General features: G+C 46.8%; 1 protein-coding gene and 1 long non-coding RNA gene across 2 annotated transcripts; both read left to right on the plus strand.

Moving 5' to 3' along the window:
* The first annotated feature begins 1,847 nt into the window (after nt 1-1,847).
* Nucleotides 1,848-12,155, plus strand: LOC140460121 (uncharacterized). Its single transcript, XM_072554519.1, has 3 exons — nt 1,848-1,952; nt 4,510-5,658; nt 11,630-12,155. Exons 2-3 carry the CDS (start codon nt 4,918-4,920, stop codon nt 12,041-12,043), a joined length of 1,155 nt encoding a protein of 384 aa, XP_072410620.1. The 5' UTR covers nt 1,848-1,952; nt 4,510-4,917; the 3' UTR covers nt 12,044-12,155.
* A 3,825-nt stretch (nt 12,156-15,980) lies between these two features.
* On the plus strand, nt 15,981-23,179 carry LOC140460637 (uncharacterized). Its single transcript, XR_011954255.1, has 2 exons — nt 15,981-16,061; nt 21,412-23,179. It is a non-coding gene; the product is annotated as an uncharacterized lncRNA (long non-coding RNA).
* The last annotated feature ends 213 nt before the right edge of the window (nt 23,180-23,392 follow it).

A 23,392-nucleotide genomic window follows, 5' to 3' on the forward strand; every position in this document is an offset into this window, starting at 1 on the left:
ATTTTGCTTTTGTGGGCCTATTGTGGGTTGCCAGGGTGGCAGATCTTTTCCCACATACAATTACCAGGAATACTTGGAATCCTGAGAAGGATTTAAGTGAATCCTCGAGAGATGTTGTATCCCTTGGACTATTCCCAGCAAGTGAATGAACTATCAAGACTCTTGTAAAGATTCGCGGGAACTCTTGCAGGGATGTAAAGAAAACGAGATTTACAATTTAAGGCCATACATCCCATTCTGCTAAGTTACACCAGTTAATGGCTAATTTTTATTTGTTTAAAAATGTGAAATCTTAATGAAGAGTTCTTCCAGTTAATCACTGGGTATTCAAATTTCCCTTCAGAATTAAAGATCATAACAAAACTGGGTGCCTTTGTGGGATGTTGAATCTGTAGTATGTGCTTGGTAAAATTTGGATGAACAATATTTCAAAGTGAATTTTATCGTGTTAAGTACTAAGACTTTCTGGAGAGGAAAGATTTGCCCTTGTGTGTTTTGCAACACTTAATCAAGGTCAGTTCAATAGAATACGCAGACAAGTTGATGCTAGAGTTGAGAGCTATGGCAAAATATCAGAAATAATGCAGGCAGTAGCACGGCAATTAGGGGGAGAAAGTTAGCTAAAAAAGTTATAAAAACAGGTTGGAAAGTTTTGTCAGCTTTTCTTAAAAATAGTTAACAAAATAAGTGGTTCTGCAGAAAATGAGGCTGGGGATTCAGTAATGGAGGATAAAGAGATGGCAGATGAATTGAAAAGAGTTTGAATCTGACTTCACTTGAGAGGATACAAGTAACACCCTAGACCTAGCTGTAAATCAGGAATTGAAAGGGAGGGAGGAACTGAAGAAAATTACAATCACCAGGGAACTAGTACTGAGTAAACTGTTGGAACTACAAGCTGATAAGTCCCGGGTATTTGAAGGAATTCATCCTAGACTCTTAAAGAGAAATTAGGGCGTGAAATAAGACCATAAGACATAGGAGTGGAAGTAAGGCCATTCGGCCTATCGAGTCCACTCCGCCATTCAATCATGGCTAATAGGCATTTCAACTCCACTTCCCCGCATTCTCCCCGTAATAGTTAATGTATTGGTTTTAATTTTCCAAACCTCATTAGTTTCAGGGGTGGTTTTTTTTTAGATTGGACAAATCCTTTCTTCAAAAAGGGAGACCATTTAACTTAACATATGTAATGGGGAAAATGTTCAAAGCTATTATCAAAGATATTATGACAGAGCACTTGTATAAGTTCAAGGTAATCAGGCAGCGTGAATGTGTTTTTGTCAATGGGAAATAATGTGCCCCAGGGAATGGGGCACATTTCCCACATTTCCCCAAATTCTCCGCAGTTCTGGTATCCTTTTGGTTCTGTGTTTCCGATGAACAATTGAAACTGTGATCACACTCAGGAAACGTGTACAGTCACTCCCTCCTGCGAATAGTGTAATATTTCTTCAGTCTGTGTAACTGGTTAAAGCGCTGCCCAAAGTCAGCTCACGGGGAGACTCTCTCAACAAGGGGAGAAGACATACAAAAGTTGAGCAGCGAGATAAAATGTCGAACCACGGGGAAAAAATATTGTGGCTCTACCCCTTTTTTTCCTATTGGCATTTGGACACTTAAAATCTGTTAGTAACACCAGCATCCCGATCGAGCATACAGCGCATGTTTGACGGTGTCAGCAATGTCGTGCGCATGCTCGCCGGGTGTCAGCAAAATACTGGGCATGCTCATCGCAGTCGGCACAAAAAGGCGCGTGATCTTCTTTTGATTGACCAATAGGGAGTACTGGAGGACCGGAAGGAGTCTAGTCCTTCTGCTAATCAGAGACACCCCATTGTCTGAATGCGGAAGTTGGACCATGAGTTTCTGAAGATGCTGCTCCTCCAGTTTCTCTGAATGAAGATTGAGCTTCACCCCAGACTGCAATCTCCTTCCTCTGTCCAACATCTGTGAGTACGGCACTCTCTTTTCTCACCACCTTTTCCATTTCTTTTCATTCTGGGATTCAGTTGTTGACTTGCCGCAACTGAAAGGAAAGGGAGTGAATCGGGGTGAGGACAGACTCTGGAAACGTTGCTCCACGTCTGTGTCGCAATTGGCAAAATAGACAGGCAGGAGGCTGGAAGAACAGAAGAAGCCAGGTAGCATCAGGAGGTGGAGAAGTCGACGTTTCAGGTGTAACCCTTCTTCAGGATTGGGGATGGGTGCAGATAAAGGGTGTCCTGGGGGCAGGGTGGTGAAGTGGGGACAGGTGAAAGGTCTGACCTGGTTGGTGAATGGGAGAAATAAATCTGGTTCGTGACAAGGAGGAGTGGAAATGAGGGGGAGGGGCTGAGAAGGGAGTCGTGGGAGGGGGAAGGAAGAGATGGGAAGTGAGGTTATTTGAGACTGGAGAACTTAATGTTGAGTCCGCTGGGCTATAGGCTGCCCAGGCGGAAGTGGAGTCGCAGGTAGACAGGATAGTGAAGAATGTGTTTGCTATGCTTTCCTTCATTGGTCAGAGCATTGTGTATAGGCATTGGGAGATCATGTTGTGGCTGTAACTTGGTAAGGCAACTTTTGGAATAGTGCGTCCAGTTCTGGTCTCCCTGCTTTCGGAAAGAACTTGTGAGACTTTGAGAGGGGTCGGAAAAGATTTGCGAGGATGTTGCTAGACTTGGAGGGTTTGACCTACAGGGAAAGGCTGAGTAGATCCAGGATATTTTCCCTGGAGCATTGGAGGTTGAGGGGCAGCCTTATAGAGGTTTGTAACTGGCATGGATAGGGTGAATATCCAAGGTCTTTTCCCCAAGGTAGGAGAGTCCAAAACTATAGGGCATATGTTTTGGTGAGAGGGGAATGATTTAAAAGGGCCCTGAGGGTCAACTTTTTCACACAGAGGGTTGTGAATGTATGGAATGAGCTGCCAGAGGAACTGGTGAAGCTGGTACAATTATATTTAAAATGCATCTGGTTGGGTACATGAATAGGAATGGTTTAGAACCATAAGATCCACATGCTGGCAAATGGGACTAGATTAATTTCGGATATCTGTTTGGCACAGACGAGTTTGACCAAAGGGTCTGTTTCCGTGCTGTATGACTAATTGTCTTCGGTGAAAGCAGAAGTGTGGTTGTGAAGACTGGAGGCTGGGAGCAGAAGAAGTTACAATGAAATATTTAATTTATGAGAGAGCAACTGAGTGAGTGTGGACATTTGGGATTTTGGTGGAAAGTGGGAATTCATTGCACTGTGGGGATCAAGCCCTCCCTATCCAGTCATTTCAGCTGGTGGATGAGACTCGGCAGTTCATGCAGGCAGTCAATCCAGATAATATTTTATAAATTCCTGCTTTGGAAATAGAAACAGTCTGAGTCAAGACTGAGATACAGGCAAACTCTGACCTCATACCTTGAATGCGTTGTCTGAGCTGAGATGCCACCTTTTGTTGTAAAGCCTTATGTTATCTTGAGAGGGGGCCTTACAGGAAGTTCTGGGATTTCCATATTAATGATACCTGCAATCCATTCTAAAAGATGAAAGACTGAACAATCCCGATTTGTTCAATATATCATTTCAGTGGCAGGTCACAAATGTCTTTCCATAAATTCTGTGCCTTATGGTCTTATTCTCCACAACCACCTGATGAAGGAGCAGTGCTCCGAACGATTGTTCTTCCAAATAAACCTGTTGGTCTATAACCCGCGTTTGTGTGATTTTTAACTGTGCCCAGGTTAGGGTGGATTGATCACGCTAAATTATGCATAGTGCCCAGGGATGTGCAGGTGAGGGTGGATTGGCCGTGTTAAAGTACCCATCGTGCCCAAGTAGGTGCAGGTTTGTGTGGGTTAGCCGTGCTAACTTACACATAGTGTCCAGGGATGTGCAAGGTAGGGTGGATTGGCCAAGGGATATGGGCCAAGTGCTGGCAAATGGGACTAAATTGATTTACAATATCTGGTCAGCATAGACGATTTGGACCAAAAGGTCTGTTACTATGTGGTATATCTTAATGACTCTGGCTTTCTACTAACGTTTGCCACTTCTCTTCTGTTCAGTTTCTCTCTAGTGTCTGTGTTAATACCTTGATGTGTCTGGTTATTCCTCAAGATGCATTCCCGATTCATCCTGAATTGACACATTTTATTTTGCTTCCCAAAATCAGACCTGCTCACTCTCAGCAGTATCCCACTGTTGTGAAAGATATTAACTTTCAGATGGAGTTATCCAATATATAAGTCTTGACGTTTTTGCTGTTCTGATCTTGAAACAGCACCTTTAGGAGAATTACTTAAAGCAGAGTGAGAACAGAGGAGGGGGAGGGGAGAGAGAGAGAGAGAGAGAGAGAGAGAGAGAGAGAGAGAGAGAGAGAGAGAGAGAGAGAGAGAAAGAAAGAAAGAGAGAAGGATGTTGCTTTCAATTTTGTGGAATAACAAAAGAAAAGAATGCTCCACAGAAAGTAGGATAGCTTGTTCTGAATTTTTACCCTGCACTGACAGTGTTGTCTTTTGTAATGTCTTTTTCTAGAGTATTTGAAGATCCGAAGGCAGAAGTTTCAAAATGAACAGATGAAAGCCTTATGCCCGAAATGTTGACTCTCCTGCTCCTTGGATGCTGCCTGACCTGCTGTGCTTTTCCAGCGCCGCACTTTTCAACACTGACTCTCCCGCGTCTGCGGTCCTCACTTTCACGTCAATATCTGACAGTCACTCGATCGATTGGGACAGCCACAATTTTTGATGACAATTCTGTGAGAAGGAGCAAAGCTTTTTGGTTCCTATTTCAGTACATTTTCATGATCAGTGGGACTGGATGAGAGACCCTACTGTTGCTGCGCACTGAGTGTGGAGCCTGAAACTGTTATACGGCCTGGAAAGAGGAATTCACAGCAGGGAGGGGCAGGACACGCATTTGCTTGTGGCTGAAGCTTCGGACATGGAGAAACCGTGGAAGTGTGGTAACTGTGGGAAAGGCTTCCGTACTCCGTCTGACCTGGAGATTCATCGGCGCATCCACACCGGGGAGAGGCCGTTCTCCTGTCCCAAGTGCGGGAAGGGCTTTACCCAGGTCTCTGCCCTGCTTAGGCACCAGCGGATCCACACTGGGGAGAGGCCTTTCACCTGCCCTGAGTGTGGGAAGGCCTTCAGCGATTCATCCTCCCTACTGACCCACCGGCGTGTCCATACGGGAGAGAGGCCCTTCAGCGATTCCTCCACCCTGCTGAGGCACCAGCGGCTCCACACGGGGGAGACTCCCTTCAGCTGCCCCGAGTGCGGGAAGGCCTTCAGCCGTTCCTCCAATTTGCTGACCCACCAGCAGGTCCACACAGGGGAGAGGCCCTTCAGCTGTCCTGATTGTAGGAAGGCCTTCAGCTATTCCTACTCTCTGCTGAGGCACCAGCGGGTCCACACGGGGGAGAAGCCCTTCAGCTGCCCTGAGTGTGGGAAGTCCTTCAGCTATTCCTCCTCCCTGCTGACCCACCGGCGGGTCCACATGGGGGAGAAGCCCTTCTGCTGTCCCGGGTGCGGGAAGGCCTTCAGCGATTCCTCCTCCCTGCTGACACACCGGCGAGTCCATACGGGGGAGAGGCCCTTCAGCTGCCCTGAGTGTGGGAAGGCTTTCACCCGCTCCTCCCACCTCCGGTGCCACCAGCGATTTCACGTGCCATCGCAGGGGGACTGACAAAGCGACTGCCGAGTGCCGTTATCGACTGGACTCTCAACCCAGTTCTCGGATCTGTTGGGTTTGAATACCACCGCGGCAGATGGTGGAATTAGAATACGGTCAGAAGCTAAAGATGAAACCATTTTCTGTTGCGGGGGAGGGGAGAGAAAACCCCAATCTGATTCACTCACGCCCGTTCTAGGGAAGGTAACTGCCGTTGTGGGAAAGGATTCACTCAATAGTCCCAGCTGCATCCTTTACCCGGTCTGGCCTACACGTGACTCCAGACTCTCAGCAGTCTGTTTCACTTCCCACTCCCCCCTTTCCCAGCCCCACACGTTAAGGCTGTACCAAGGATCCAATTACAAAGGGACAACGCTTTGCTGACCGATAGTAAAGAAAGTGAGGTGAGGTGGGGGGAGGGGGAGTGTGTGCACTTTGACCTTAAGCTATCTAAAAAGCAGCTGTTCTCTCCATCTTTTTGCTGGGGGGGGGATCTGAAGCTGTAACAAAGTTGGGTCACAATAAAGATTACCTGAACTTACTGCTGGGCTCAGACTCTCATTGAAAGCTTTGAGCTCCAGATGGTTTTTTGTTTTAAAGCTGCTCATTTCTTCCAGCCTCCTGCACTAAGTTTCTAATGTCGTGTATCAGATGGAGCAGTGAATGAGTAGCTAGTATCATTAGAAATTGTAAATTTTTAAGGAGTACAGGTACTGCATCGTTTCATCAACATTGTAAAGGTTACTGGCAGCGCTGGGAGGTGTGGGCTGTGTTCGCTCGAAACTCTTATCTTTAAAATTGAGAATAGCTAAAATGATATATTCAGAAACATCCTTGAAGTCTAAACGCATTTCAATTTTTTAAAAGAGCTGCTGAAATCTTTCTGAAAATTGCACTGGAATATGTGCAGTTAGGCCTCAGCTCAGGTCAGGCTGTAAGGGGTGAATGACCTATTCCTCATTTTGTGAAATTGGTTTCAACTATGTAGACACAGTCATAGAGTTGTAGAGCTGGAAACAAACCCTTCAGTCCATATCTTAAATGAATCCAGTGACCCATTTGCCAGCATTTGGCCTATGTTCATTTGTACCCTTCCTATTCATATCCCCATCCAGCTGCCTTTTAAATGTTGCAATTGTACCAGCCTCCACCACTTCCTTCCATACACGCACCACCCTCTGCGTGAAAATGTTGCCCCTCAGGTTTTCTAATCTTAAAAAAAATGGAGTGAGTTTGTGGTGGTCTTTAAAAAAAAGTGGGTGGCATGGTGGCACAGTGGTTAGCACTACTGCCTCACAGTGCCTGAGACCCGGGTTCAATTCCCGCCTCAGGCGACTCGCTGTGTGGAGTTTGCACATTCTCCCCGTGTCTGCGTGGGTTTGCTCCGGTTTCTTCCCACAGTCCAAAAATGTACAGGTTAGGTGAATTGGCCATGCGAAATTGCCTATAGTGTTAGGTGAAGGGGTAAATGTAGGAGAATGGGTCTGGGTGGGTTACGCTTCGGCGGGCCGGTGTGGACTTGTTGGGCCGAAGGGCCTGTTTCCACACTAAGTAATCTAATCTTTCCCCACTCACCTTCAACCTATGCCCCTTTCGTACTGGACCTTTGGGAAAGACCTTGGGTATTCACTCTATCCATGCCCCTTACAAGTGTCTATAATTTTAAGGAGGGGAAAATGAGGACTGCGGATGCGAGACATCATTTTCCACCCCCCCCCCCTCCCACCCCACTTTATCCCAGTCCCGTGACTTCAACTCAGTACGCCCTCTTGACCTTTTCCATCAACTTTTCAATCCATCAGCTCCACCCACTTCTCCAACCTATCCATCGCCAAACCATTATTTCCCGATGCCTGGAGGAGGAACACCTCATTCTGCCTTGCGACCCTGCAACCACACAGGACAAATGTGGATTTCAACAGTTTCCTCACCTCCCCCACTTTATTCCAGTCCCAAGCCTCCAATTTGGCGCTGCCCCTTCTGACCTGTCCATCATATTTTCCTATCTATCTGCACCATAACCCCCTCTGACCTATCATCTTGCCACCCCACCTCTCACACACTCACACACACCTACCTACCTTCATCTACCTATGGCATTGACAGCTACCTTCTCCCCCAATCTCACCCTCTTCCCATTTATCTCTCAGCACCCCCAGCCCACAAGCCCAAAATGTCAATTCTCCTGCTCCTTTGCTGCTGCCTGACCTGCTATGGTTTTCCAGCATCACACTCTCGGCATAATTTTAAGGTAATTGGAGGAAGGTTTCGGGAGAGATGTCAGAGTAGGTTCTCTACTCAGATAGTGGTGGCTGTGTGAAATGCACTGTCAACAGTGTTAGTAGAGTCAGAAACATTAGGGACTTTTAATTGACTCTTGGATAGGTACATGAAAGTTAGTACAATAAATGGTATGTAGGTCAGTCTGATCTTAGAGTAGGATAAAGGGCCTGTACTGTGCTATGTACCTAAGTAGAGTCAAAAATGTTGTTTTATCAGCAGTGCAGTCAGATCCCAGCAAACAAGGACATGCAGGTCATACTGCGCTTAGACAGAGTGAGGCATACAGAGTTACAGCTGCACAGGAGGTGCGCAGAAGCAACATTCGATTTCACATTGGAGAGCTCCATTCAGCAGTCTAATAATAGCAGGGAAGAAGCTATTCTTGAACCTGTTGGTACATGTGTTCAAGCTTCTGTATCTTCTGCCTGACAGAAGATGGTGCGGGAGATCATTCCCAGGGTGGGAGGGGTCTTTGAGGTTGGTAGCCTTTCCATGACAACGAGAATAGGTAACTGGCTGATGGGCAGAAGACAGACAGTCCGAATTGATGGCTTTTTTTCTGAATGGCAAGATGTAACTAGTCAGGTGCCACAGGGTTGGGTCCTTGGACCTCAACTATTTACAATCTACATTAGTGACTTGGATACACGTATAAAAGGCTCATTTGCTAAATTTGTGGATGACACATAAATAGGTGTGATGGTAAATTGCAATGAGGAAACATGAACCATTCAAATGGATCGAGATAGGTTAGGAGAGTGGGCCAAAATGTGACAATCAAGAACCTACCTATCTCTCTATTAAATAAACTCAATGAATCTTTCTCATGTCCAGGGAATTTTGAAATATTGTAACTAATGTATCCACAATCTCCACTGCCACTTCCTTTAGTACCCTAGGATATAGGCCATCAGGCCCAGGGGAGTTGTTTGCCCTCAATCCTAATAGTGTACCTATCGACGTTGATGTGACTTTGACTTGCTCATTCTAATCCGAATTTTACTGCTGTCCTCCAACGTGAAAACTGAGGAAAAGTATTGATTTAGCAGCTCTGTCATTTCAGTGTTCCCCTTATTAACTCACCTGTTTCATCTTCCAAGGAACCAACATTTACTTTAGCGACTATGTTCCCTTTGGCACAACAAGAGAAGCTTTTGATATTTTATACTCGGCTTCTTTCGTAATTTACCTTCCCTATTTCTATTCATTTTTGAAAACCCCTTTGTTTGTGTCTGGAAGTTTCCCGATGTTTCAGCCTTCCAAAGGTCTGGAGTAACATTCCTGAACAGGCTGAACATTAAAAAGAAAACCACATTCACATTTAAATGAAACCCACCTTTCAGGGGCTGGGGGCGGGGAAAACCAACCCCCATTGTCCCCTATTGGTTGGAGGGCTCCCCAACCACGCCCCCTCGGTTGGTGACGACATTGTTTGGACCACGCCCCCTGTGTGTTGGCGCATGTGCAGTGTAGGTCCCGCGGCCGGACAATGACAGTGTTACTGAGTGTGGGAGAGGAATGGCGCCGGCGGCTGAAGGAACAAGAACAGGAGCCGCTGGAAAAGCTGAGCAGGTCCGGCAGCTCGTGTCGGGAGGAATGTGAGGACGGGTTTCGGGTCCCGGTGATCCTCCTTCAGGACAGGACCAGGTTTCAGAAACATCCCGGGGAGGTCGCCAGGCCCGAGCGCCAAGACCTGGCTCCTGCCCCCGGGGAGAGGAGACAGTGAGACAGGGTAGGATTGGGAACCGCGGGAGGAGGGAGACTGGGGAGTTTATAAACTCCTAGGGGGAGGCCTGAGGCCTCCAATAGAAGCCCCACAGGCCCCAGTGTTTACTTCACCGGCGAAGGAGCTCTCGGGTTGCCCGGGCAACCGGCCGCCATCTTTGTGAGGGTCAGGCGCGTGTTGTCCTGGGACGGGGTTGTTGGATTGTTGTATAATATTGATCTCCTCTGTACTTTTAATCTTGAATATTTTTAAAATGTACACTGGCTTCAATTTATGAATTCTAAGTACAGAAGCAAAATATAAACATCTCCTTACATGGATCCCAACATGTGCATAGGAGCCAAGACTGTCTCAACATTTATTGAGGTGATGAATCAATAGCTCTTTCCCTTTTGATTAATGAAGGTGGTGCCCAGCAGACTCCTGCTCACAGCCTGTTCTGTCAGCCTTTATGGGAAAGATAGGATAGCAAAACATCTCTATGACTCTATAATTGCTGAGATTAGCTTTACAACCTTTCTTAAACCAGGCTACAATGTTTGCAGTTCTCTAGTCTTCTGGCACCTCCTCCAAGTCCATGGAAGACTGATAAATTACGGCTTCCACAATTTCTGTTGTTCCTTCCTTCAAGATTGTTGGATGCATTTCATCAGTGCCTTGTCAAACTTTAAGTACCAAATGCTTATCGAAGACTTCTTTCATGTTAATTTTTTACACTTGGGAGGTCATGTTGCGGCTGTACAGAACATTGGTTAGGCAACTGTTGGAATATTGCATGCAATTCTGGTCTCCTTCCAACAAAAAGATGTCGTGAAACTTGAAAGGGTTCAGAAACGATTTACAAGGATGTCGCCATGGTTGGAGGATTTGAACTATAGGGAGAGACTGAACAGGCTGGGGCTGTTTTCCCTGGAGCGTTGGAGCCTGAGGCGTAACCTTATAGAGGTTTGCAAATTTATGAGGGGCATGTATAGGATAAATCGACAAAGTCTTTTCCCTGTGTTCGGGTCTGTTTTCATGCTGTACATCTCTTTGAGTCTGTTGGTTGCATCTGTAAGATCCCGAATCAGCACCTTGAGGAGAATTGGAGTGGAGTGAGAACAGAGGAGGAGAGAGAGTGGGATGGTGCTTTCAATTTAACAAAAGAAAAGTATATTCCGCAGAAAGTAGAATTGCTTGTTCAGAGTTGTTACCCTGCACTGAGTGTAATGACTTTTGTAATCTCTTTTTACAGAATATTTGAAGATCTGAAGACGTAAATTTCAAAATCGATAGTTGAAGGTCTTATGCCCGAAGCATTGACTCTTCTGCTCCTCGGATGCTGCCTGACCTACAGTGCTTTTCCAGCGTCACATTTTTGAAGTCTTGACTCTCAAGCATCTCCAGTCCTCACTTTCACATCAATGTCTGACAGTGACACTGGGACATCGGGACTGCAACGAATTTTGACTGTGATTCTGTGAGAAGGAGCAAAGCGTTTGCTTCCTGCTCAAGTACATTTTCAGAATCAGTGGGACTGGATGAGAGACCCTACATTGCAGCGCAGTGAGTGTGGAGCCTGAATCAGTTATACGGCCTGGAAAGAGGAATTCACGGCAGGGTGGGGCTGTACCCACGTTTGTGTGCGGCTGAACCTTCAGCCATGGAGAAACCCAAGGAATCCTGCCCCATGAAGAAACCGTGGAAGTGTGGCGACTGTGGGAAAGGCTTCATGCCCCGTCTGCTCTGGAGACACATCGGCGCAGTCACACCGGTGAGAGGCCCTTCAGCTGCCCCGAGTGCAGGAAGGGCTTTACCTAGGCATCCGCCCTGCTGACCCACCGGCGGGTCCACATGGGGGAGAGGCCTTTCAGCTGCCCCGAGTGTGGGAAGGTCTTCAGCAATTCCTTCGCCCTGCTGAGGCACCAGCGAATCCACAAGGGGGAGAGGCCACTCTCCTGCCCCGAGTGCGGGAAGGCCTTCAGTGATTCCTCTCACTTGCTGACCCATCGGCGGGTCCACACAGGGGAGAGGCCCTTCAGCTGCTCCGAAAGCAGCAAGGCCTTTGCCCAGGCCTCTGCCCTGCTGATCCACCAGCGGCTCCACACAGGGGAGCGGCCCTTCAGCTGCCCAGAGTGCGGTAAAGGCTTCAGCGATTCCTCCACCCTGCAGACCCACCAGCGGGTCCACACGGGGGAGAGGCCCTTTAGTTGTCCCGAGTGCGGGAAGTGCTTTACCCAGGCCATCACACTTCAGAAACACCAGCAGGTCCACATAGGGGAGAGGCCCTTCAGTTGCCCCGGGTGCAGTAAGTGTTCACCTGCTCCTCCCACCTGCGGAGGCACCAGCATGTTCACGTACCATAGCAGGGGCATTGAAGGAGTGACGGCTGAGTGCCATTATTGACTGGAGTATTAACCCAGTTCTGGGGCCTCCCGGTTTGAATCCTGCCGTGTCAGATGGTGAAATTGGAATTCTGTTAGTAATCTGGAGTTCCAAGTCTAACGATGAAGCCATTTTTGGGGTGGGGATGGGGGGTGGAGTTGGGGTGAGGAAAACCCCCATCTGATTCACTCACGTCATTTTTCGGGAAGGAAACTGGCATTGTGGGAAAGGATGCACTCTGTCATCCCAGCTGCGTCCTTTACCCTGTCTGGCCTATGGTTGACTCCACACTGCGCCCACACACACCCTCCCCCCTCCTGAACATACCGCCAGGCTCAGACTCTCATTGAAGGCTTTGAGCTTCAAATGTTTTTTGTTTTAAACCTGTTGATTTCTTTCAGCCTCCTGCACTAAGTTTCCAATGTCGTGTATCAGATGGAACAGTGAATGAGTAGCTCGTATCGTTGGAAATTGCAGATATTTCAGGAGTGCAGGTACTGTGTCGTTTTATGGGCATTGTAAAGTTTCCTGGCAGCACCAGGAGGTGGGGGCTGTGTTCATTCGAAATGATGGGCAGTTGCTGGTGTTGGACTGAGGTGGAGAAAGTTAAAATCGACACAACTCCAGGTTAGAGTCCCAACAGATTTATTTGGAAGGGCTAGCTTTCGGAGCACTGCTCCTTCATCGGGTAGCTGTTGAGCAGGATCATAAGACATAGAATTTATCACAAAACATTGCAGTGTCATGCAGTTGATAAGATTTCCTGAACAAGTTCAGTTGCGATTCAGTCTTTCATCTTTTCGAATGGGTTGCAGGTTTCGGTTCATTAACATGTATATCCCAGAACTACTTTTAAGTCACATTCTCCCGATGACTTAAGATTTTGTAAAAATAGGTGACATCTCAGCTCAAACAAAGCAAGAAAGGTGTGAGGTTCAAGTCTGTCTGTATCCCAGTCCTGAGTCACACATGTTCTATTTCCAAAGTAGGAATTTATAAAATATTACATAGATTGACTGCCTGCAGATTGTATTTTGCTCAAAAAGCACAATGTATCTGCAAATGCAAATTCACTGCATAGGTTTGTGTGTGTGTGTGTGCGCATGAGAGAGTGAGTGTTTGCATGTGCATGCTTGCTAAAGTGTGTCGATGCAGTGGAGTATAAGCCTGTGAGAGGGTGTGGGAGGTGTGTGTGAGAGAGGGTCTGTGTGACTGGGTGTGTATGTGTGGGAGTGAGAGACAGTGTTAAGTGTAGTGTGGTCACCCAAGGTCCCAGTTGAGACCGTCCTCATGGGTTCCAAACTTGGCTATCGGCCTTACAGCACCAGGGATCCGGGTTCGATTCCCACCTCGGACAACTGTCTATGTGGAGTTGGCACATTCTCCTCATGGGTTTCCTCCAGGTGCTCTAGTTTCCTCCCACAATCCAAAAGATGAGCAGGTCAGTTGAATTGGCCATGCTAAATTCCACATAATGTTGGGTGCATTAGTCAGAGGTAAATATAAGGTAGGGGAACAGGTCTGGGTGGGTTACTCTTTGGAGGGTCAATGTGAACATTTTGGGCCAAAGGGCCTGTTTCCATACTGTAGAGAATCGAATCTAATCTACACATACATGTTGGAGAGGGCAGGGTGAGACTTGTCTTTCACTTTGCAGAAGGTGGGAGGTTCTGGATGCTGTGATTCAGCGTAAACACATGCTGGAAGACCTTTGGCTCAGAGGAAGCCAGGCTGCAGACACGTCACGGGGAAAGTTAACCGGACACTTTATTCCAGGAGATGGTCATTCCCCTCTGGACAGAGCCTTCTGATTAGGTCAGTGGATAGGGTCAGAAGGGTGGGAGTGTGAATCACACAGGTAAAGGGGATCTGAGATTGGGAGGCAGGGGGAGCAGCTAACTGGCTGAGTGGTGGGAGGGGGAGCGCTGGGGGTAAGGGCAGAATATTGACAGGTGATTGTCGTCTTTCTCTGAAGTTAGCAGCAGGAGGCCAGATGGCATCGGTGTCTGTCTGGCACCAGGTTCAGGAACCGACGTGCTCAGGACAAGAGAAGTGGGAAAGGGAGGCTGCAGTGGGTGTGGTCCACAAATCTCAGGAGGGCAGAGCCTTTGCTAAGGGCGCATGAGAAGTCAGAAGCTAAAAAGATAAAGCAGAACATCAAAGCTCTGGGTGGCATGGTGGCTCAGTGGTCAGTACTGCTGCCTCACAGTGCTGGGTTTGATTCCAGCCTCAGGCGACTTTGGCACATTGTCCCCCTTGTGTCTGCGTGGATTCCTCCCACAGACCAAAGATCTGCAGTTTAGGGTGGATCAGCTGTGCTGAAGTGTCCAAGGATATGCATTTTCAGGTGCGTAAGCCATGGGGAACTGCAGGGTTGTATGGTAAGTGGGTTGGTCTGGTGGGATGCTATTTGGAAGGTCAGTGTGAGGTAAATGGACTGAATGGCCTGCTGGGATTCTAGAGAGATTCTACTGCTTTAGCCATTTGTATATTGAGAAATTATTACTGTGGTCCTGGGGAAGGTTGGATTTGTAGTGTCACTGCCCTCTGTCCATTCTCTTTTCTGTCCCCCTGTCCATTTTCTCTCTCTTGACACCCACCCTCAGCTCCTCCCCCCTCAACCATTCTCTTTCCCCACCACCTGTTATTTCTCGTGCCTCCATCCCTCTTTGATTGCTGTATCAAGCCCTTCTAAGAAGAGAGAGACAGATGGTGATGACTCTACCTGGGAGATGGGGGTGCACGAGAAATGGCTGATCTTTAACATTGAGAATAGCTACTCAGAAACAACACTAAAGCATGTTAAATTCTATTTTTCAGAAAGATGCCTGCAGCTTTTTTAAACTTGTGTTGAAATATATGCAGTTTGACCACAGTTGAGGACAGACTGTAAGGGGCGAGTTGCCTATTCTAATATTGTGAAATTGTTTCTATGTAGAATAGAGTCATGGAGCACGGAATGAAACAGTTTGGTCTGTGCCGACCAGATATCCTAAATTAATCTATTCCTATTTGCCAACACTTGGCCCAACCCCTTTAAACCTTCCTCTTCGTACACCCATTCAGATGCCTTTTAAAAGTTGGAATTGTACCAGCCTCCACTCCGGCAGCTCATTCAATACATTTACCATCCTCTGCATGAAACAAGTTACCCCTTAGGTCCGTTTTAAATCTTTCCCCACTCACCCTCTAGTCCTGGCATTTCCTGAGGCAAATTAAATGTCACACTTTTTTTCTAATCCTTTGGTCCCTCATCTTTCCCCACTCAACCGAAACCTATGCCCTCCAGTTTGTGGCTCCCCTAACCGAAGGAAAAGAAGTACAAAAGATTAGATTACTTAGTGTGGAAACAGGCCCTTCGGCCCAACAAGTCCACACCGCCCCGCCAAAGCGCAACCCACCCATACCCCTAACCTAACACTACGGGCAATTTAGAATGGCCAGTTCACCCTAACCTGCACGAGGAAACCCACACAGACACCGGGAGAACGTGCAAACTCCACACAGACAGTTGCCCGAGGTGGGAATTGAACCTGGGTCTCTGGCGCTGTGAGGCAGCAGTGCTAACCACTGTGCCGCCCTTACGGGCAGTCAGCCAAAAGTTGAGCAGCCAGCCAAAATGCAAAAGGAATACAATGTCGAGCCACGGAGTGGGGGGAAGGAAATTGTGGTTCAACTTTTTTTCCTCCGATTGCCATTTGGAGACTTCAAATCTGTCAGTAACGTAAGCATTTCTGAAGAGCATAATGCGCATGGCCCTCGGTGTCATCAAGCACTGCGCATGTCCGCTGGTGTCAGCAAAGACTGCATGCTCCTGGTTGTACGCACAAACGACTCATGACCTACTTTTGATGGACCAATAGGAAACTTGGGAGGACCGGAAGGAATCTTGTCCTCCTGCCAATCAGAGCACCGCTAGTGTCTGAATGCGGAAGTTGGACAATGAGCTTCTGAAGCAGCACCTGCTGCTGCTCCTGTCTCTCTGAATAAAAATTGAGCTTTACCCCAAACTGCAACTTTCTTCCTCTGTCCAACAACTGTGAGTACAGCACTCTCTTTTCTCGCCATCTGTTCCACTTCTTTTTTCGTTTTGGCGTTCAATTGTTGACTTCCAACAACTGAAAGGAAAGGGAGTGAATTCAGGGTGGGGACAGAGTGTAGAAATATTGGTCGACAGTGTGGTGCTGGAAAAGCATAGCAGGTCAGGCAGCATCCGAGGAGCAGGAAAATTGACGTTTCGGGCAAAGGTCCTTCATCAGGAATTTTCCTGCTCCTCGGATGCTGCCTGACCTGTGTGCTTTTCCAGCACCACACTCTCGACTTTAATCTCCGGCATCTGCAGTACTCACTTGTCTAGAAATGTTGGTCCAGATCTGTGTCTCAATTAGCAAATGCGTGACCACAATGTGATAATATAGCCTTTGCTGTGGGAAAACAAAAGCAGAAAGGAGGTGCATTGTTTTAATGGTGATATGTTGGGATATGGAGAAAGTGAGGAGTGCAGATGCTGGAGATCAGAGTTGACAAGTGTGGCCCTGGAAAAGAACAGCAGGTCAGAAAGCATCCAAGGACCAGGAGAGTCGACGTTTTGGACATGAGCCGTTCATCGGGAATGTTGTGTGGATGTACAAAGAGGTTTCAGTGTCTTTCTACACCAGTCAATATCCGTTGTCAGACAGGTGCACTAAGCAGTCAGCAGGGCAAGTGGTGTATTAGCAAGAGGAATTGAGTTCAGAAGTGGGGTGTGGCCTTCCTGTGGTTAGGGGGGGTCATTCAATATATTCAAGGCTGAATTCATCTGATTTTTGAACAACAATGAAGTGGATGGTTGAGGGAACAGAAAAAATGGTTTTAAGAACAGTTACAGAATCGTACAGCACAGAAACAGATACTTGATTTCATGCTGACTATATTCATAAACTAAACTAGTCCTACCTTGTTTGGCCTATATATCTCTGAGCCTTTCCTATCCATAAGAGCAGAAATTAATCCATTCAGCCCACTGGATCTGTCCATACCATTCAATCATGGCTGAGAAGTGTCTCAGCCCCATTCTCCTGTTTTCTCCCTGTAACCCTTGATCCCCTTGATACTCAAGAACGGTTTCTGTCTCAGTGTTAAATATCCTCAGTTACCTGGCCTCCACAGCCTTCTGTGGCAATGAATTCCATCAGTTCACCACTCTCTGGCTAAAGAAATTTCTCCTAATCTCCGTTCTGAAAGGTCTTCCCTTTACTCTAAGGCTATGCCCTCGGCTGCTAGTCTCTCCTTCCAATGGAAACATCGTCCCAACATCAACTCTGTCCAGGCCATTGAGTATTCTGTTTGTTTCAATTAGATTCCCCTGAGTGTGGCCCTGTTAATCAGCATGAACCCAGACCCTTCAGGATGAGGTACAGCAGGGATTAGGTTCAAAAAAGTGAGAATGGAGGGAGCGTGTGGGATGGAGATTTTGAGCTTCCAGGGAATAAGAATTAGAGAGTTCGCTATAAATTAGAATTGATTGGATGGGGCAATGGGCCAGGGAGTGGCAGATGGAGATTAATTTAGGGAAATGTGATGTTTGCATTTTGGTAAGGCAATCCAGGCAGGACAGTTAAGGGAGTATTTCAGAACAAAGAGACCTTGGAGTGCAGGTTCATTGTTCCTTGAAAGTGCAGTCTCAGGTAGCCAGAATAGTGAAGAAGGCATTTTGTATGCTTTCCTTTATTAGTCAGAGCATTGAGTATCGGAGTTGGGAGGTCATGTTGTGGCTGTACAGGACATTGGTGAAGCCATTTTTGAAATACTGCATTCAATTCTGGTCTTCCTGCTACAGGAAAGATGGTGTGAAACTTTGAAAGGGGTCAGAAAAGACTTGAAAGGCTGTTGCCAGAGTTGGACGGTTTGATCTACAGAGAGAGGCTGAATCGGTCAGGGATATTTTCCTGGAGCATCGGACGCTCCGGGATGACCTTATAAATACTTATAAGGGGCATGGATAGGGTGAATGCAAAAGTAGAGAGCATATGTTTGAGGTGAGAGGGGAATGATTTAAAAGGGACATGAAGGGCAACTTGTTTCATGCAGAAGGTAGTGCATGTATTGAATGAGCTGTCATAGGAAGGGGTGGAGCCTGATATAATTACAGCATTTAAAAGGCATCTGGATGGGTACAAGAATAGGAAGGGTTTAGACGGATATGGGTCAAATACTTGTAAATGGGACTAGATTAAGTTAGGATATCTGGGCGGCACATACGAGTTGGACTGAAGGGTCTGTTTCTGTGCTGTATGACTCTCTGGGTCTTTGGTGAAACCAGAAGTGTCATTGTGCAGACTGGACTTTCAGAGCAGCCTTCAAAGATGTTTTGTCCTTACTGGGAGCAGAAGATGTTACAATGAAATCTTTCATTTATGAGACAGCACCTGAGTGAGTGAGTACATCTGAGATTTTGGTGGAAAGTGGGATTTCATTGCACTGTGGGGATGAAACCGTACCCTATCCAGTCATTTCTGCTGGTGGGTGAGACCACTCCTCAAGATTAGTTGGAGTAGATTTAGGATAGAGAGAAGGAAGAACTGCTTTTCCCAGAGAATAGTGAATCTACGTAATTCTCTGCCCAGGGAAGCAGTAGAGGCAGCTTAATTAAGTGTATTCAGGACGCAGTTAGATGGGTTTTTGCATGGTAAAGGTATTAAGGGTAGTTGGGACAATGCAGGGAGGAGACGCTGAGACAATGGAGAGATCAGTCATGATCTAAATGAATGGCAAAGCAGACTCGATGGGCCAAATGACCTACTCCTGCTTCTATTACTATGAAACTCTAACCCTGCATTTCCCATGGCTAACCCACCTAACCTGCACATCTCTGGACACTATGGGCAATTTAGCATGGACAATCCGAATCAAGGCCAGTGAGCAATACAGTGATGTGAAAAATGAACATCCAAGAACGACAGAAAGACATGGAGAGTAAATGTACCAGCAATCAAAACTGGATTCTAAAGATCATAAAAATTGAAACTAAAAATGGTATGTCTGAATGTGTGCTGCATTGGAGCAAAGGCGAATGAATTGACTGCACACATTGAAGTGAATAATTAAAATATGGGACTCCTTACAGAGTGATAAGGATGATAAGGATTGGATCCTCAATATTGAGGAGGTGATCAAATGGAAAGCAAGATAAAGGTAGAGGGTTAGCACAGGTAATCAAAGCACCGATCACAGGGGAATCTGGTGTCAGCTCCGATTTCGGGTCCTGATTTCTCACCCCTTCTGGATTTCTGCTGATGCTTTGACCCCCTTATTTTTTTACACCTTCCGGAACAATAAGTCAATCCAGACCCACAATCTCCCAACCTGTTAACCGTCCAGACACCGAGTGTAGTCATAGCAGGGAATAAAACAAGAAATGTGAACCAAAATTAGGTGCTTGTGCTTAATATTGTTCAATAGGAAGTAAACCAGAAATAGTATTCTCCCAGGATTTCTACAGTGCCTTAGTTGAGGAATTCTCTCACCGTTACATCGAGCTATTAATACCCACTATGATTTACAACAATATTTATACCAACAGAAAAAAAAAGTATCTGTTGTCAAATTGACATAGAGATATACAGCATGGAAACAGACTTTTTCTCTCTCTCATGCACACACATGCACAAGTCCATGGGGGTGAATTTGTGTTTGCCGAATGATATTTATTCTATTTTCCTCAGAAAATGCACAATCTGCAGGCAGTTAATACATGTAATATTTTGTAAATTCCACATTGGAAATAGAACCAGTCTGACTCTAGACTGGGATACAGACAGATTCTGACCTCACACCTTTAATGCATTGTTTGAGCTGACGTGTCTCCTTTTGTTATAAAGCCTTAGTTATCCTGAGAAGGTGCCTTACAGGAAGTTCTGGGATTTACATATTAATGATATCTGCAATCCATTGTAAAAGATGAAAGACTTAACAATCCAGGTTTGTTCAGTATATCATTTCAATGGCAGGACACTGTAATGCTTTTCCAGAAATTCTGTGTCTTGTGATCTTACACTCCACAACCACCTGATGAAGGAGCAACTCTCCAAATGCTAGTGCTTCCAGATAAACCCATTGGACGAGAACCTGGTGTTGTGATTTTTAACTTTGTCCAGGTAAGGTGTGATTGGACAGGTCAAATTACCCATCGTGCCCAGGGATGTGCAGGTTAGGGTGGATTGGCGGTGCTAAATTACCCACAGTGCCCAGGGATGTGCAGGTTAGATGTATTAGTCAAGGGGTAAATGTAGACCAATAGGAGTAGGGGAATGGGTGTGGTGAGGTTGCCATTCGGAGGTTGGTGTGGACTTGTTAGAACAGTGAGGGTTCTGTGAAGAGAAGGGATTTTTGTTAACTGTTCAGGAAGTGGGGGGGGGGGTGGAAGCGGTGGGTGGAGTGCGGGGGAGGAAATTTGTTCACTTGTAGCAACTGGAGTGAACCCAGGGAGGGAGCAGACTCTGCAAACTCAGAAATGTGTCTTAATTACCCGGGTAAGGAAGGTTGGAAGGATAGGGTGTTGCTGTTTTCCCTAGTGCGTTAGAATGTGAGGGGTAACCTGATAGACTTATTTAAAATCATGAGGGGCATGGATTGGGTAAATAGACGAGGTATTTTCCTTGGGATGGTGAGTCCAGAACTTGAGGGTAATAGATTTAATTTGAGGGCGGGGGGGAGACTGCAAAGAGACCTAAGGGGCAACATTTTTACGCAGAAAATGGTGGATGTATGGAATGAGCTGCCAAAGGAAGTGGTGAAGGCTGGTACAATGACAACATTTAAAAGTCATCAGCATGAGTGTATGAAAAGGAAGGGTTCAAAGGGATATGGGCAAAACGCTGGCAAATGGGACGAGATTAATTTTGAATATCTGGTTGGGCACAGAAGAATTTGACTGAAGTGTCTGTTTCTGTGCTGTACATCTCGATGACTCTGGCTTTCCACAAATGTTTGTCATGTCTGTATGTTCAGTTTCTCTCTGGTGGTGGTGTCAATGTCTTGATGGCTCATTTTGCTTTCCCCCCAACTTCCTGGGAATGTTAACCATTTTGTCTGGTTGTTCTTCAAGAACCTGCATTGCAGGTTCACCCTGAATTGATGTTTGTTTGCTTCCCAAAATCAGACCTGCTCAGTCTCAGCAATATCCCAGTGTTGTGAAAGATATTAAATTTCAGGTGGAGTTATCCAAAATTCAGTCTTGACGTTTTTGCTTTTCTGCCCCTATAAGATCCTGAATCAACACATTCAGGAGAATGAGTTAGAGAAAGAGATATAGTGCTTTCAGTTTTGTGGAATAACGACGCAAACAAATTGCTTGTTCTGAATTTTTATTCTGGACTGACAGTAATGAGTTTTGTAATCTTTTTTTCCAGAGTATTTGAAGATCTGAAGACGGAAGTTTCAAAATCAACAGATGAAGGCCTTATGCCCAAAATGTTGACTCTCCTGCTCCTCAGATGCTGCCTGACCTGCTGTGCTTTTCCAGCATCGCACTTTTCAATACTGACTCTCCAGCATCTGCAGTCCTCACTTTGACGTCAATGCCTGACAGTCACTCAATCCATCGGGATCACAACAATTTTCAACTATGATTCTGTGAGAAAGAGCAAAGCTTTTTGGTTCCTGTTTCAGTCCATTTTCAGCATCAGTGGAACTGGATGAGAGACCCTACTGTTGGAGTGCACTGAGTGTGGAGCCTGAAACAGTTATAAGGCCTGTGAAGAGGAGTTCACGGAGGGGAGGAGCTCTACACGTATTGTGTGCGGCTGAAGCTTCGGCCATGGAGAAACCCAAGGAATCCTGCCCCATGGAGAAACCGTGGAAGTGTGGTGACTGTGGGAAAGACTTCCGTTTCCCATCTGCTCTGGAGATTCATCGTCGCAGTCACACCGGAGAGAGGCCGTTCCCCTGCACAGAGTGTGGGAAGGCCTTCAGCAATTCCTCCGACCTGGTGAGGCACCGGCGGGTCCACACCAGGGAGAGGCCCTTCAGCTGCCCCAAGTGTGGGAAGGCCTTCAGCAATTGCTCTGCCTGTTGAGGAACCGGCGGGTCCACACAGTGGAGCGGCCCTTCAGGTGCTCTGCATGTGGGAAGGGCTTTACCCAGGCCTCCACCCTGTTGGCCCACCGGCAGGTCCACACTGGGGAGAGGCTGTTCCTCTGCACCGAGTGCGGGAAAGGCTTCAGCAATTCCTTCGACCTGCTGACCCACCAGCGGGTCCACGCGGGGGAGAGGCCATTCCCCTGCACAGAGTGCAGGAAGGCCTTCAACAGTTCCTCCGACAGGCTCAAGCACCAGCGGGTCCACACTGGGGAGAGGCCCTTCAGCTGCCCAGACTGTGAGAAGGGCTTTACCCAGGCCTCTGACCTGCTGAGACACCAGCAGGTCCACACAGGGGAGAGGCCGTTCACCTGCTATCAGTGCGGGAAGAGTTTTAACCGCTCATCCCACCTGCAGAGACACCAGAGAGTTCACATGCCATCGCAGGGGATTTAAAGCAGCGACAGCTGAGTGCCTTTATCGACTGGACTATCAACCCAGTTCCGGGAGCTGCCAAGGCAGATGGTGGAATTGGAATTCGATTAGAAATCTGGAGTTCAGAATCTAACAATGAAACAATTGTCAGGGAGGGGAGGGGAAACCCCCATCTGATTCACTCTCAACCTTTTTAGGGAAGGAAACTGCTGTTGTGTGAACGGATTCACTCACTCGTCCCAGTGCATCCTTTACCCGGGCTGGCCTACACGTGATTCCAGACCCACAGCAGTCTGGTTGACTATTCTGCACTCCTTCTCTTTCTCTTTCTCTTTCTCTTTCTCTCCCCTCCCCTCCCCTCCCCTCCCCCCCCCCCATCCCAACTCCAGTCGATGAGGGGGGAGAAACCTACTTGGAGACAAGGTATGGGTTTGAATTGGTGCATGAGGCAATACTTCTTCTAGTTTATGGCTACACCAAGGATCCATTTCCAAAAGGACAACTCTGTGCTGACAAATAGTAAAGAACGTGGGGGGGGAGAAGTGTGTGTGCTTTGACCTTGAGCTGTTTTTTTTTTTAAAATATATACTTTTTCTACACCTTTTTGCTGGGGGGGATCTGAAGCTGTAACAAAGTTGGGTCGCAATAAAGGTTACCTGAACCTCCTGCCGGGCTCAGATTCTCATTGAAAGCTTTGAGCTCCAACAGGTTTTTGTTTAAAAGCTGCCCATTTCTTTCAGCCTCCTGTGCTAAGTTTCCAATGTCATGTATCAAATTGAGCAGTGAATGAGTAGCTAGTATCATTAGAAATTATAAATTTTTTTAGGAATGCAGGCACTGCATTGTTTAATCAGCATTGTAAAGTTTCGTGGCGGAAGT

This window comes from Chiloscyllium punctatum, chromosome 36 (genome assembly GCF_047496795.1).
Source record: "Chiloscyllium punctatum isolate Juve2018m chromosome 36, sChiPun1.3, whole genome shotgun sequence".
Lineage (NCBI taxonomy): Eukaryota > Metazoa > Chordata > Chondrichthyes > Orectolobiformes > Hemiscylliidae > Chiloscyllium > Chiloscyllium punctatum.